This window comes from Pollachius pollachius, assembly GCF_949987615.1.
Source record: "Pollachius pollachius genome assembly, chromosome: 12".
Lineage (NCBI taxonomy): Eukaryota > Metazoa > Chordata > Actinopteri > Gadiformes > Gadidae > Pollachius > Pollachius pollachius.
Window position 1 is genome coordinate 8,688,430 of NC_136945.1, and position 15,570 is coordinate 8,703,999.

The 15,570-nt window shown below is 47.4% G+C and overlaps 2 protein-coding genes across 2 annotated transcripts in view; both read left to right on the forward strand.

Moving 5' to 3' along the window:
* The first annotated feature begins 475 nt into the window (after positions 1-475).
* tmem51b (transmembrane protein 51b) lies at positions 476-5,793 on the forward strand. The gene is made up of 3 exons (XM_079748596.1): positions 476-721; positions 3,216-3,651; positions 4,115-5,793. Exons 2-3 carry the CDS (start codon positions 3,218-3,220, stop codon positions 4,617-4,619), a joined length of 939 nt encoding a protein of 312 aa, XP_079604722.1. The 5' UTR covers positions 476-721; positions 3,216-3,217; the 3' UTR covers positions 4,620-5,793.
* Positions 5,794-6,816: 1,023 nt separating this feature from the next.
* The window catches only part of skib (v-ski avian sarcoma viral oncogene homolog b), a 36,976-nt gene continuing 28,222 nt past the window's right edge, over positions 6,817-15,570 (forward strand). Inside the window, exon 1 of the mRNA XM_079747239.1 lies at positions 6,817-8,013. Coding sequence (XP_079603365.1) covers positions 7,117-8,013 — 897 coding nt within the window. The 5' untranslated portion in view covers positions 6,817-7,116. The remainder of the gene's footprint in view (positions 8,014-15,570) is intronic.

Below are 15,570 nucleotides of genomic sequence, written 5' to 3' on the forward strand. Positions count from 1 at the left end.
GTTTGTATTAACCGATGTAAGTCGCTTTGGATAAAAGCGTCTGCTAAATGCCCTAATGTAATTGTAATTGTAATTGTCATTCTTGCTCAAAGAAAATATTCATTTTAATTGAATGCTTAGTAAGACTATTCTATTATTAGATCTGAAAATATATTTTAATTGAATATGTTTTAAATAAATGTGCAACAATAATTTGCATTCATAATCTTAATTTGTCATTGACCAATTTATATTTTATGCTTGACCAATCCTATATTTTACGCTTTACAGTAGGATTCATAATTCATAAATCATAATCCTTGGCCTTCAAATATTTTGAACATATTCTATTAATTTAACTTATGGGTTTCTGAATGCCTAAATCGTTGTTGTTTTTATGCCTATGCTACCTGATATTTTTGTTTGAAGATGGTATGTGACGGCCGGGCACTAGGACCGAGCGGTGAACCGGCACTCTGCTTTACAACCGCGGGGGGAGGTATCTGGGAAGAATTTGGACAAAGTTCCTGTCTATGCGTTTCCTTGTGGTGTATATCTTGCGGTATATTGGAAATTGCAGTGATCCGTTTAACTTTTACTCGAAAGTAAAAGTTAAATTAAGTGGAGTCATTTGTCGTTGTGAGTTTCGTTGTATTGTCTGTGTGTGATCTTTCTGAAAACACCTGCGTGATTCAGGTGAGCCCATCGATGAAGAGGGAAGTCCTTTTTGGGCGTTAGAAAGGTAAGGCCACTTGGATCTCACCTTGACATTTTCTACAGGGAATATCAATGTTATCACACTAAAAACTATTCGAAATCAACTTAATTCACAGCTCACATGCAAAGTTATCATTAAATGGAAACTTGGACTTTGTATCTAACATACGATTGGTAAAAGTTATTCCCATATTGTCCTTAAAGTGCTCTGTTTGTTTCAGTTTTTAACTCAATTTAGGCCACATCCTTCACAAACCAATAACAATTAGGTGACGTATGGTTGTTCGTAGATCAATCAATAGTTTAATGACGTTAGCAGAAGTGAATAGGCTTTGGTGATTGTTAGTATTTATATGACGCGCAAAAGCAGTTACAGCAGGCGACGTGCTGATAACATGCAGCCGCGTTTCACGTTTGATCACGTGGTCAATAATTTTCTTTTGGATGCCACACCCCATTACAAATAAAAAAAAATAGTATTCAGGCCAATGTTGGTTTTGTACTTGTTTATATTTAATACACAGCTATTTAACAAATGTTTTGTTGAATGGAATTTCTTTTCTGGGATATTTCCTGTGGCATTCTAGAGGGGTATTATTCCGGATTTTGAAGCATGGTTTATAATTTGATATAAAAGTACAAAACGTATGTGCTATCTAATCTAGTAGATGTCAGGGAAGCAATTAAACAATGGTTATGTTACAGGAACATTCAGTATTATAAAAACTGATTCCTCATTTGTTTACTATTTAATTAGACATACATGATGAGTAGATATGTTCTTGACCCTTTTATGAGCGATCAGGATGTAAATGATTGAATCACTGTTCTGTGTCAAATATTATAATTCTACATTTTTTTCTTATCTATTTGTTTTCCTTTTTTCAACAACATTTTTGTAATGTGATCAGGCCCCTGGTACTAATTCAGTTTAGGATCAACTTTTTCTGAAACGGTGAAGAAAGATTGCCAACTCCTTGGCAGATCCTTTACAATTAGAAAAGCTTTCACTCACTCTCACCATAGTGTGTTATTACATCTTCTTACTTTTAACCTTATTAAGTAATAAAATAATTTATTAAACTTAAGATCAATCCTTGAATTTACCTTTTTGTTGTTTAGTCAATTTTCAGGCAACTTAGAAAAAGGACAACTTTTTATCTTTGAAGATATGCTGCCTTACATGTTTGAATAGGCTTAAACGTAGCCGGCCTTCATATATTATTGATAGGAAATATATAGGGATTGACCAATAGTCATTGTTATGATGACACATTGATCTTGGCCTGCTCAGGAGATCGAATTTATACACTCCAGAGGATCAGGTTAAGCTAGCACAGCATCCCTGCTCCAATATCCTCCAGGGTTTGTTTAGACAGTAGACAAGCAAACCCCATAAACTCTACTTGAACTCCAAAGTGGTTTCTATAGTGAGAGTTAATAATAGACATGGGGCAGCCCAAAAAAGTCTTAGATAGACTTATTCTTACAAAGGTGAGGGCTGTAGAATAGTTTTTTTGGTAGAACAGTGAGGGTTTTTTAATAGTGAGGGGTGTAGAATAGTGAGGAATGAAGACTAGTAAGGAATGAAGAATAGTGAGGGGTTGATTAGTGAGGGGTGTAGATTAGTGAGTGGTGTAGAATAGTACATAATAGAATATCATTTTATTGTCATTGTCATCCGATTGGCATCCGATAAGAAATGTGAGTTAGAATAGAAAAGTGAGTATTGGTGAGGAGGGTGTATAATAGAGAGGAGTGTAGAATTGTAAGGGGAGATAATAATGAGGGATGTAGAATACACCATTTTGTGGAAGTTGAAAAGATGAAAGATCCAAAGTTTAAGAGATAAAATACTTTTCAGAGTTTTACAAATAAATTACAAACTCTTTAGTTAGATTGAATTATTCAAATTTGGCATCTTCAATATAGAAAATGATGATATCACATGGTTGCTATAAGTTTGGTGACTTTTGGCTCAAATGTCAATCCTTTAAACGTATGAGCAACGACATGTTTCATGTTAGGGCCTGTTAGTATCAGTCACCATGGCATGTTGTTGAGTACTTCATAACTTGTCCCTCTGCAAACGTACTCCTTTTTTGATTCCAAACATTTTATTTAGTGAAAGAAAATGTTCAACCAATAATTTCAAGAAAAACTTTCACTGGTGTTCTCCCTGGGGTATTTTGCTGCGCATAAATCCGATAATGTTTGAATGACGTAATTTTAGACTTTAGTCAGAGAGTGTACTGCCGAATGAACCAGGAGGGTATGAGCATGTCCAATCATTTGGTTATTCTTTGCCATAATGCTCACCTCGGTGCAACGCACACAACGATTTATTCAAACATATCACAGCCTTGTCTGCTGTTTCCACATTGTCATCCTAAATCAACTGCAACCCCTTTCCCTTTCAAATCCACCCTAAGCCAGTTTGCAAATGCAACCCCCAGCGCCTTGCATCAGCCCCACTACCCACCCGCCTGGTCTGAACCTGCGCCGTCTTCTCCCTGCAGGGATGTGTTCCAGTCGGGGTCTGTGCGGGGCCAGCGACCGCCCCCGCTCGTCCAGGTCCAGGAGCAGCGGCTCGGGCGGTCATTATGCGCTGTGTGCCTTGGGGGTCGGCCTCATAGCCCTGGGCATTGTGATGATTGTGTGGACGGTGATCCCCAAGGACTCGGAGGCGTCGGGCAGCAACGCGTCGGGCAACTCCAGCAGGCCGCTGACGACCGAGGAGGAAGGGGAGGCCGACGACGCCGAGTCGGACAACACAAAGACCTCGTCGGTGGCCTTTGTGCTGGTGGGGGCGGGGCTGATCATGCTGCTGCTGTCCATTTGTCTGGGCCTGAGGAGCAAGAGTCAGCCGGCGGAGAGCACTGGCCAGCGAGCGGCGGCGGCGGTCGGGGGAGCAGCCTATCAGGGCGCATCGTCGGAAGAGCAGCCAGAAGAGCAGTGAGTGTTTAAAGACGCTCCTCGGGTCGGATGTGGATTTGTTTCTTCGCAAAAGTGGGCAGTTTGGTTTGACTGGGGATCCTTTTCGTGGAATTTGGGCGCTTTTGTTTTGCTATGACAAATGCAAAACGATTGGCCCCGAAACGTGGCAGGAAAACACATATCTTGAAATCATGATACCGATATCATTTACGTGCGCACCATACATCTCTCAACCTTACCCTCACAGGGCAAACATTCGCTACAAGCGTGGGATGTCAAGATCCATTCAATTGATTTTGTAGACGTTTACTGAGAAATTTCAGAGGAATTAAGTCCAAGGGTTGAAAGAGTATAGGAGACTAGAGCAAGAGATTTTAAACATGTGATTGATATATTACAGTTAGTACAGTATGTGTTAGTAAAGTGTATTAGTGGCGTCATGTGTTCATACATTAACCTCCTCTCGTCCTCCCCCCATCAGAACGGTGGCCTACGACGTGCCCTCCTACGACGAGGTGGTGGGCAGCGACACCTACCCCGTGCGCAACAGCAACCTGCGCAACAGCATGGCCCGCCTGCCCTCCTACGAGGACATCCTCGCCGCCGTGGAGAACGAGGGTGGGCCGGAGAACGAGGGTGGGCCGGAGCCCGACGGCCACGCCCCGTCGGAGGGTCCCGCCTCCCCCCCCGCGCCGGCCGCTCTCCCGGACGCGGCCGGCGCCGTGGCGGGGGGAGGCGGCGCGCCCCCCGAGGCCTCTGACCCCACCAAGGACCCCGGCCCGGCAGCGAGCGCCAAGCCCCCGGCCCGCAGCAGCAGCCGGGCCAGCCGCATCCTGGCGCCGCTGAGGGTGCGGCGCATCAAGTCGGACAAGCTGCACCTGAAGGCGTTCCGCCTGCACGTCCGCAGCCCCACGCACAACCCCGTGACCATCGAGCCCATCACGCCGCCCCCGCAGTACGACGACCAGCCGCCCGACCTGGCGTAGAGCCGCCACCACTCTTAAAGAGCGGTCCGCTCTTCAGTTCTTATTATTGTTCTGGTGGCTATGACGCAACGCCGGGCGGCTGGTGGGCTGAACGGCTGGCTCCACCATGGGGCGTCGGTAGGTACCTACCGCACTCCACCATGGGGCGTCGGTAGGTACCTACCGCACTCCACCATGGGGCGTCGGTAGGTACCTACCGCACTCCACCATGGGGCATCGGTAGGTACCTACCGTACTCCACCATGGGGCATCGGTACCTACCGCACTCCACCATGGGGCATCGGTAGGTACCTACCGTACTCCACCATGGGGCATCGGTACCTACCGCACTCCACCATGGGGCATCGGTAGGTACCTACCGTACTCCACCATGGGGCATCGGTACCTACCGCACTCCACCATGGGGCATCGGTAGGTACCTACCGTACTCCACCATGGGGCATCGGTACCTACCGCACTCCACCATGGGGCATCGGTAGGTACCTACCGTACTCCACCATGGGGCATCGGTAGGTACCTACCGTACTCCACCATGGGGCATCGGTAGGTACCTACCGTACTCCACCATGGGGCATCGGTAGGTACCTACCGTACTCCACCATGGGGCATCGGTAGGTACCTACCAAGCAGCCAGGAGTTCAAGCCCTCACGGTGAAACACAAAGAGGGTTTTCAGCTTGATCTGGTCGTGGTTTTGTGTCTTGTAAACATTGGCGGGAATGTGTTTGTGATGGAGCTTCTCGATCTGATGGTGTTGTTCGGTGTAAAAGGACAATTGGCTTATTGTTTATATTTGTCTTGGGGTTAAATGCATTTCATACAATATTGTATAATGTGTGTTTGCTTGAGATTAAAAGCTTCCATTGTAATTTACAATAAGGAATATGAATGTGGATGATTATTTTTGCTGTGTAGTGTGTCATCGTGGACCATTTTCTAAATGGGGATAACAAAAGCCCTATGTTTCGTTCAAACTTCTCCCGTTATCTGTGTTTTAATTGCATAAATGGATAATAACACTATGTTGGTGCAGGACTTAAATTATAGCTTTGTTTTTCTATTATAATTGAGATGTACAATGTTATTTGTTTCTTTGAGCAAGAACCGCAATTGATGTGTGATGGATGTTTTATATGCCTGTTATTATTAAGTATTGTTAATAAATGTTGACTTGGCATTTTAGGTTTTATTAGGGATAGGGTGATATTATCCCTTTTATTGTTTACAGAACCTTTATAATACGAAATAATGTGCAGCATTAGGTCCTAAATTGTAGCCGTTTCTACCACACTTTTGTGATGCTTTATGCTTATGGTAAGATAATTAACTGTTATATATTTTTACTACACATTTGAGCAGTATGGATTTTCTTCATTCGTTTTGGTGCCCTCTAGTGGTAGCTGAGTGCGACGAGAATTTTGTACTGTGTACAGTAGAAGAAAAAGGTTCCAAATTAAACTAATTTATTAATATATATATATTTATAATTTAGTATATATAAAATATGCCGTTACAGCTCGGAAAATAATGTAATCAAGCATGTCTATCATGCTGTTACTGTTTTGTAATCAATCAATCCAGAACATTTGTGTAGCGAAAATATGCCTACAAGTATAGCGCTAGAATACTTTTGGTTCTCAAAGTACAGTTGTAGGAGAAGTAGTTTATGGGATCTCCGCCCTTCCTCTAGTAGGCCTAGTCCATTTCAGCTTGTCTTCTCTGTGTGTGTGTGTGTGTGTGTGTGTGTGTGTGTGTGTGTGTGTGTGTGTGTGTGTGCGTGCGTGCGTGCGTGCGTGCGTGCGTGTGTGTGCCTGCGTGCGTGTGTTTCTCTGCTTTTGCAGCTGCCATGTAGCAGAGGGAGGGTTGGTTGGTTGAGGTAAAAGCCAACCCAGGGAGTCAGTCACATTCCTGGCCGGGATTCAATGACTGAACCAGACACAAACAAACAGCAAGAGAGAGAGAGAGAGAAAGAGAGACTGAGAGAGAGAGAGAGAGAGAGAGAGAGAGAGAGACCAAGAGAGAGGGAGAGAGAGAGAGACCGAGAGAGAGAGAGAGAGAGAGAGAGAGAGAGAGACCGAGAGAGAGAGAGAGAGAGAGAGAGAGAGAGAGAGAGAGAGAGAGAGAGAGGGAGGGAGGGAGGGAGCGAGGCAGACAGACAGTGCGAGTCAGCCAGACTGCGCAGAGAAGGAATAATTCGAGATCACTTTAGCCGTGTGTGTAACTGCAGTTAACACAGATATACACAGCGGTCAACGTTCCTGGTGGAATATTGTTGCGGTGGAACATTATTTTTGATTAGGGGACTTTTCGACTTGAATCGCGTTTCCTTTTGAAAGTGGTTATGCATTCGCCGTAGTTTTATTTGCTGGATGGGGCGCATCGGAAATATTCCTAAGTGCTAACGACAGACTATGGATCCCCGGTGCGTGTGGTGAAGCCAGTACATTGAAGTCATTTCGAACAAGTTTAACTATTTGTTTTTTGTCGGTTGTGCAAACATGGAGGCTGCAAGCTTCCATCCCCATCCCGGACTTCAACAAACTCTGAAGCAGTTCCACTTGAGTTCTATGCGCTCCCTCGGCGGACCGGCGGCGTTCTCTGCTCGGTGGCACCAGGATATCCTCTTTAATAAAGATGGAAAGACCACCGAGATGAGGCTCAGCTTACCGGCCCAGGCCCCGCCGGTGATGTCTGGTCCGATGTTCATTCCGTCCGACCGCTCCACCGAGAGGTGCGAGACCGTCCTGGAGCGGGAGCCCATCTCGTGCTTCGTGGTCGGCGGGGAGAAGAGGCTCTGCCTGCCGCAGATCCTCAACACTGTCCTGCGGGACTTCTCGCTCCAGCAGATCAACTCGGTGTGCGATGACCTCCACATCTACTGCTCCCGGTGCACCGCGGACCAGCTGGAGATCCTGAAAGTGGTGGGGATCCTGCCTTTCTCAGCTCCGTCCTGCGGACTCATCACACAGACGGATGCTGAGCGGCTGTGCAACGCGCTGATCTACGGAGGTACCTACCCCCCTCACTGCAACAAGGAGCTGTCGGGCACCCTGGAGCTGGAGAGATCAGAGAAGAGCTTCAAAGTGTACCACGAATGTTTCGGACGGTGTAGAGGCTTGTTTGTCCCAGAACTGTACTCGAGCCCCACCGCCGCCTGCATCCAGTGTATGGACTGCAGGCTCATGTACCCCCCTCATAAGTTTGTGGTGCACAGCCACAAGAGACTGGAGAACAGGACTGTCCATTGGGGCTTTGACTCGGCCAACTGGCGGGCTTATGTGCTTCTGGACCCCGAATACACAGGCAAGGAGGAGAAGAGCCTTCTGGAGCAACTGCTCAAAGACATTAAGAGAAAATTTGACCTGATGAGCAAGAGGTCCAGTAAACCATGCAGAGTAAGTCTCGTCCTGTTTCTATTGAGGAATACATAAACTGGTTGAAATGAAAAGCACTTATATAGGTTATCAATAGGGCAAGATGTAAGTTAACATTATATGAGGATGTGTTGCCACTCATAGTGAGTGGCCCCTTTACATCCATAATCCTATTCAGTCAAATGTTGAATGTGCTTTTGTGTGATTTGATAAAGTGTAAAAAAAAAAATGATTTTCAACTAGACACAAGTTGCCGTTGCCCAAACTATTGGGTCTTTTCTGGACTGTGAACCGCACATATTCTTGGGTCCGGTCCACATTGGCAGTCAGCGTTGTAAAACACTCCATAAAACTCTCCCTTCCCTTCAGCTCCTTCTGTTTCTGAGAGGTGTAGCAGCGATGCCACCCTACCACATTCAAACACTGTGGATCAGCTCTTCTTCTTCCTCTCCTCTGCCTATTTTCTCATTTAAACTCATTGGTCCAGAACACCCCCCGACCCCCCAGGGTTACCCAAGGGCATCTGCATCATAATAAATGGAAGGCCAGTGATATGTTTTATTAGTGGGAGAGCCTGAGGTGGGACGGGGGAGGAGGGGTGTCCATTATGGGGTTCCAAGGTGGGCTGGCAGGATAAGAATTTAATGAGGTTTGGTTGGGATAGCGAGATATTTGTGAGATAGTCTGGTCTCAGTATGATACTGTGTGTCTGTGTGTTTGTGTGTGTGTGTGTGTGTGTGTGTGTGTGTGTGTGTGTGTGTGTGTGTGTGTGTGTGTGTGTGTGTGTGTGTGTGTGTGTGTGTGTGTGTGTGTGCGTGTGTATGTGTGTGATTGTCAGACGGTTGGATCTGTTAATGGGCTGAGTAGGCTGGTTAAAAGGTGAGGCAAAAAAAACAAAAAGAGCCTCCCGATAACCCATATGGGCTGCCCATGCCGAGGAGATACGGCGCTTATTTAACGTTGGAAAAGTTCCCTCTCTCCTGTCTGAACGCTGCACTGACGGCGTGATCCTCTGTTGAAGTCTCAAACACGCCGCTTTTCGTTGGTGAAAGATATCGGCATATCCTAACATGAGCATCCCTGAGAAATCCTTTACTGATACGGTGATACCAAACCCTATCGCCACAGCCCTCTTCTGGGGGGGGGGGGTTCTGTGGGGAGTATAGGGGTTGTAGTGGGGTGCGGGGGAGGGTGTGTGTGTGTGTGTGTGTGTGTGCGTCTATACGCCTCACATGCGCCGCGCACACGCCTCCTCGCGTGCTAGTCCCGGGGAGCCACTGGCCCGCGGACAAAGGGCCGGCGCGACGGGATGACTGGTCGGGAGGCAGCTGTCGCGTGGGACGGGGCTAATGAGTGGACATCTATGCATCACCATGGAGCCGCTCCAGGCCAGCCAGGAGCCGCTCTGGCCCTCATGCAGGGAGACCCCTTTTTCCTCGCTTTGCCGTTTTTGACTCCCCTCGCCCCCCTCTCTCTTTCCCTGACACTACTTGAGCAGTCGTACAAATGTGCATAATCCCTCACAATCTCAACAGTACTACGTCTGACTGGGTTCATCTGGAAATAATCAGAGAGTGGGACGCAATAGTCCATATTTTACTGATACCAGATATTCACAGATACCACATAAAGATACCAGATACTGACGTGATCATTCACGTGGTATTGATGATCAATCACAGGCAGTAGTATATATGAGGGATGTGTGGGAAAAGTTTGACTTTTTGCTGAGCTCCCTGCACTCTGCAGTGAAGAAGTCTGATGCGGCGCTTTTTTGGTGGCAAACCGGCCATTTTGTCTCTGCGAACAAACCATTTGCGATATTGTTATAAGTATATCGGGGCCTCAATGGCTCTGTGTGGAAACCTGCTCTGGAGATGGACGAGGAGGAGGGATGGAAGAATTTGGAATTGTTTTCTGCAGTTGGAATGAATGGAAAATCGTGATTGTGATGATGGTGAAGTGAGAGGGTACTTAGTGATCTGCCCCCTTTATTCTGTGTTCGATGTCTCTTTATGTTGACAGGAACATGACTGTTATGAATTACAATGTATTTCACTGGATCTTAAAAGAAACCGACACGTTTCTTTTTTTATTATATACATATATCCTTATGGCCACCATCTTTTTCCGATTGTTGGCTGAGTTATAACGTGTGGAGCTGGGAACCATAGATGGAAACCAGACCAGATTACTGTCGACCGCAAGCCTGTGAGAAAACCCCTATGTGCACCTGTGGCTGAGCTCTGCTGCTCTGCTAACTGCAATCAGTAGGAGGAGACGTGTTCTCTTTAGCTCGTATACCCCAAGCTGCTGAATCTACGACTGTCTCCCAGGGTGTGTGTGATGTACACACAGAGGCCGAACATCGAAAGGGTGGGCTTATGTGTGTGGGGGGGGTGGTGTGCGCGTGTGTGTGTGTGCGCGCGCGTTTTTGTGTGTGCATGTGTGTGGGTGTGTGTGTATGAGTGTGCGTGTGTGCGCTGTGGTTCACTGTCAGCTGTGTCCCAGTTCGCCTGACAGGTCTGGACCTCAGGGATCCCTTCTCTCCTATACGTCAGCCTGACAAGGTTAGCCATTGAGAGGCTACCGCCGGCCACTAGCTAGCTACCCCTGCGCCCCGGTTCATCATACCTCTCTAAAACACAGACTCACTAACAGACTCATCGCCCATCATGCGCTAGTGTTGTTTTAATCATACACAAGATCCTGTTTCTTGTTCTGTTTGAGATCCAAACATCTCCGACATGTATGGTGGTCATGTATGGCGGCAGTGCAGTGTATTTGCGGGTGGGCTGAACAGGCCTACTTTGAGCGCTTAACACTCAGAAGAAAAGATGGAATTCCAAAAAGATGAAATAGCAGAATTGTAGTCGTTCTGAATCCTTTGTGTTACTATCGTCATTGGCAGAATCTCAGCGGCATCAGCTGGGGCTTCTATTGTCTAGATAGCGCAGCCTGTTTTCAAAAGCAGAGCTGGATCAGAAGGGTAAAGAGACCAATAGACTATTGTGTGTGTTTGTATGAATCGCCGCATTTGGTCATTTGGCCTGTGCCCAGTGTGTAGACAGGGCAGATTGCTAGAGGACTGCAGACTCCCATTCAGGAGAAGCAGGGTGTGTGCACGCCAGGCCTTGACATGTGTTGTCAGTGGGCCATGACCTGTGACCTCCCTCCAAAGATACTGACCAAATCTAGCCTCAACCCCCTTTTACCGCAAGCCCCATTCATTTTGCAGCATCCAATCACTTGCCCTCGTGTCCACTGGCCAGATGGCTGTGTGATAAAGGAAAACAGGGACGTATCATTGGTTAAACAACAAACACCCGGCACAATCAACTCCAGGAGGAAATCATGATAATGATAATAATAATACAGTTTGAAAGTCCAACAGCAAGATCAATTAGTTGAAGAAATAAAGTTAGGAGACACCTAGACATAGTTTACAAATTTGCCTTTTAAATGTAAATCTGCAGAATTGGCCAACTGCATTTTCAGAAGCCTTTGCTAAATGCAAATTATAACTTGCTTTTAATTAAAATGGTAATCTTCAAAGACATGGTTTTGGCATTCGGAATTTGCCATAGGTGTTTTTTCATGCATTGTCAATTACCTAGTGAGTATTAACTATTGCCAAAATAAATAAAAAATATATTCATAAAAGTGAAAGGATTGTAATCAATCAAGTGAGTGAGTGGAGAGCGGAAGGACACTCTGGAGACCATGTGCAGAGCTTCCTTAATGGAATGGATATTAAAGCCATTCAAGTGAGGCCAATTTATGCCCTTCCTCATCCTCCATCATTCTGTTCACACAATCAAATTAGCCTCAAACCTCAGTCCAACATCCACCATGCACAAAGTTTATACACTTTTTTTGTAAACCGGCTTGCAGTCACTAATATCTATGGTTCTTCTTTAGTGTATCTGACAAGATGAGTGTATCTGTTTATTTTCCCGTGTCTATATGTTTGCATTAAAGCAGACATTTATAATGCCTGATTCGGCTTTGCAGGCCAGATCAAAATGAGCTCACTGCCGGCTCACTTCCATTCCCATCTGTCTGCTGACCTCTAGGAAGCCTTGAGACCTAACGTGGTGCCTCCCTCTGGCCCTGAATGGCTCTGTCTGCCCAGCATTGACCCAGCCGGCCAAGACCCTTCAATCCTCTAACCATTTAAGTTGTCCAGCCTCTAGCCCCATGAGCTAGCTAGCTAGCTCAGAATGATTTTATCTGACCCAGTACGCTAGGAGCCAAATTGTGAACTGTATCCAGGCATCCATCTCCTCTGACCCACTATACTGCGAGCAAGCTAGCGAACTATATCCAGTCATTTATCTCTTCTCACACATGCTGCTTACTAGCAAGCTATATCCATGTGTCATCCCCTCTGACCAAGTATACTGCTAGCTAGCTAGCTTTATGTATAGGCTTTCATCTCATCCGACTTAGCATTCTGCTAGCTACCTAGTAAGCTAGCTAGATCCAGGAATTAATTACTACATACATCCATTACTTAATCTCTATCTGACTGGGCTGCTAGCTTATCGCACACTGGGTCAGAGAAGATGGTGGCAGCCAGCAACATATTTATATTTTTGTTGTTGTCTTATGGTATCTCCACGCGTGTAGCAGCTGGTGCTGCTTCCTATAAGAAAGAACCTCATTTAAAATCCCCCCGCCCACCCTCCAAATGACCGGGGTCTCACAAGAGCATCAGCCCGTATCTGGAGTGACTGTCGGTTGACGTGCGGCTCGGGCCAAGCCGGGACAGCCGTGTCACGGGGGGGGGGGAGCAAAGAGGCGGTGTCCCGAGCTCCCAGGGGTTGTGCCCTCTGTTCCCCCTGGAGTGACCCCGGGGTTAAAAGACTGTCATCTGGGGCTCTGTCCCGGGTTGATGTGTGCTAAAGACCTGCCGCCTCCTTTGTTGGCCAGTGCCGTCCCTTTCAATGGAGTGTAATGGAAGTGCAGCCGATGCCCTGTGCTGAGGGCTGAGGGCCTTTCTCTCAACGCACTGCTGCGTGGGCGGGTCCCTCGTTGCCAGCTTGCCGGGACGTCCATGCGTGTGGATTTGCTATGTCGGGTCAATAGCCTACAGAGCCAGGCGGAATCTGATACATTGCAAATGTGTAAATGAGGATTTGAATAACTGCCGGTGTTGTATGAAGGGAAGGGTGTATAGTGTTGATCAGTGAAGATGCGTGAGGATGACGACGGCGATGGTTGGTGGTGGTGGGGTTGATGATAATGATGAAGATGACGAAGATGATAAGACGGGTGAAGCGATGAGCTCTGGCAGCAATTGCAGCCAGCCAGCCAGCCAGCCAGCCAGCCAGCCAGTCAGTGGCAGAACAGATGCCTGTATTAGGTTTGCGTTATACCACAATCATCATCAATTTCTCCCCGATCACCTCCTGATTTCCCGCTCTGTGATTAACAGTCAGGCCCATCTGGTGTGGAGACAGGAAATCCTGGAGTCTGCATCTGCTGATGGCTGAGCTATACTAAAGCTGTAGCAGGGTGGAGGTCTCAACTCTGATAATCCACCATCACTCCTAGGATGCCGAGCCTCAGTCTGTACACACACACAACCCCCCCTCCACACTGCAGCTGGACAGCCTGCCTTCAGCTAATAGATACAAGAAACCAGAGTTCATCTGTAAATACGTTGTCAGTGGACGTCGTTAATGCTGTGGACAGTCACGATTTCTGACTCCCCCTACAAGACCCCTCCACCCACTACCTCTCACTGACGCATCCCTCTGATGACATGAAGACCACCAAAAATAGTAATTAAATAAGGATAATAATCTATTACCAAATCGTGTAACCATGGAGAGAAACCCGCCAAAGCCGCAGCAATTAAAACCATCCCAATTCAAATATCTTAGCCACGACATATTTGAGGTTCAACACTCTAGCATCTCGCGCTGCAGTATTTATTCAGACACATACTGCCCCCCTCCCTCCCTCACCCCCCCGCCACCCCTCTAAATGTAACGACCGGGCGCCCGAGCTGCGTGACTGACAGACCACATTGGAGACGAGATGAACTAATGGGGCCTCAGTGGGAGCAGAAGGAGGCCCTGCTGGTGCCATATGACAAATCGGCATGCTGCTCTCGCCTACGAGGCCGCCCACCAGCCACCTCCGTGCGCTACCATGAGGATTAGCTCACGCAGCTAAACCAAACAGAGCGGCCCCGCTTCTCAGACGGCGTTCTCCTCCAGACCGTGTGTACGTGCCTCCAGATTTGACGGCTACCACAGCGCCAACAGACCCCAGTTGCTCCAGTCGCGCACTTGTGCAGTGCCAAGTGCGCATGTGTGTGTCTGTTTGTGTGTTGGTGTGTGTGTGTGTGTGTGTGTGTGTGTGTGTGTGTGTGTGTGTGTGTCTGTGGAATAAAATAGAATGATTGTTTAAAGGTGATTTCCACCTATTCATGCACACCGTCGGGATATGCATCATTTATTTCCGGATTACAGCCGGTTAAGATTAACTTTGAACCTACAACAGAGAGAGAGAGAGAGAGAGACAGAGAGAGAGAGAGAGAGAGAGAGAGAGAGAGAGAGAGAGAGAGAGAGAGAGAGAGAGAGAGAGAAGGAGAGAGAGAGAGAGAGAGAGAGAGAGAGAGAGAGAGAGAGAGAGAGAGAGAGAGATGGGGGGGTGGGCGGGGAGGGGGAGGAAAACAGAGTTTTTTTTTGTTGCCGTTCAGCCGAGCCTAGTTTGGGGCTAATCAGGTGCACTGATAGAACGGTTTTGTGTGTGTTTGTCTTATGAGCGTATTGTACCACCTCCAGATTGGGAGGTCTCATTCAGACTAGCGGCACGCTCAGGAAGGATCCGTCCCATCCGGCTGGAGGTTTCTCTATGTGCTTGTGATTGGAGGGCGGCAGCAGTTGCTAAGCAGAGCTGTTCTTCCTGTGCTAAATAAGAACTTCGTGCTCTCTGGCTCGTGGGCTGAAGAGAAGCGTGCCAGTGCACCACATGCACCAACACACACGTCGAAGAGAAAATGGAAGAAAAAAGTACACACATGTGCGCACACACACACACACACACACACACACACACACACACGTCCGTACAGAGATTCACATGCAACAAACACAAACATGCGCACACAATCTCACTTAATGCACAGACTACTGAGGCTACTTGAGACACTGCGGTAGACCTTGTCTCATACCCTTCCCTGTCCATCCTCACTCATCCTCTGGGCTGACCTCCATAATAAACACAGAGCTCCCTCTTCCTCTTCCTCCTCCGCCTCCTCCTCCTCCTCCTCCCAGTCCTTTTCCACAAACCAGACAGACCTCCTCCCCTTGGCGTCAAGGAGGGGTAAGACCCTAATCCTAACCCGACTGACCCCCCCCCCCGCCTCCTTCCTCCGCCTCCCTACCTTCTCCATCACCGAGAAACCCCCACCTCCTCTGACACCTCCTTTTGCTCCCTAAGCACCGGCACTAAGCTGCCTCCACTTGACATCACCCCCACACCCCCCACCTAACACACAACCTCGCACGCACACACACACACACACGCACACACACACACACACACACACACACACACACA

What these genes read in the sequence shown, in the direction of transcription:
- tmem51b (XM_079748596.1), top strand. Translation starts at nt 3,218, where the DNA reads ATGTGTTCCAGTCGGGGTCTGTGCGGGGCCAGCGACCGCCCCCGCTCG. An exon ending in GAAGAGCAGCCAGAAGAGCA is followed by an intron (nt 3,652 to 4,114) that starts GTGAGTGTTTAA and finishes TCCCCCCATCAG; the next exon opens with AACGGTGGCCTACGACGTGC.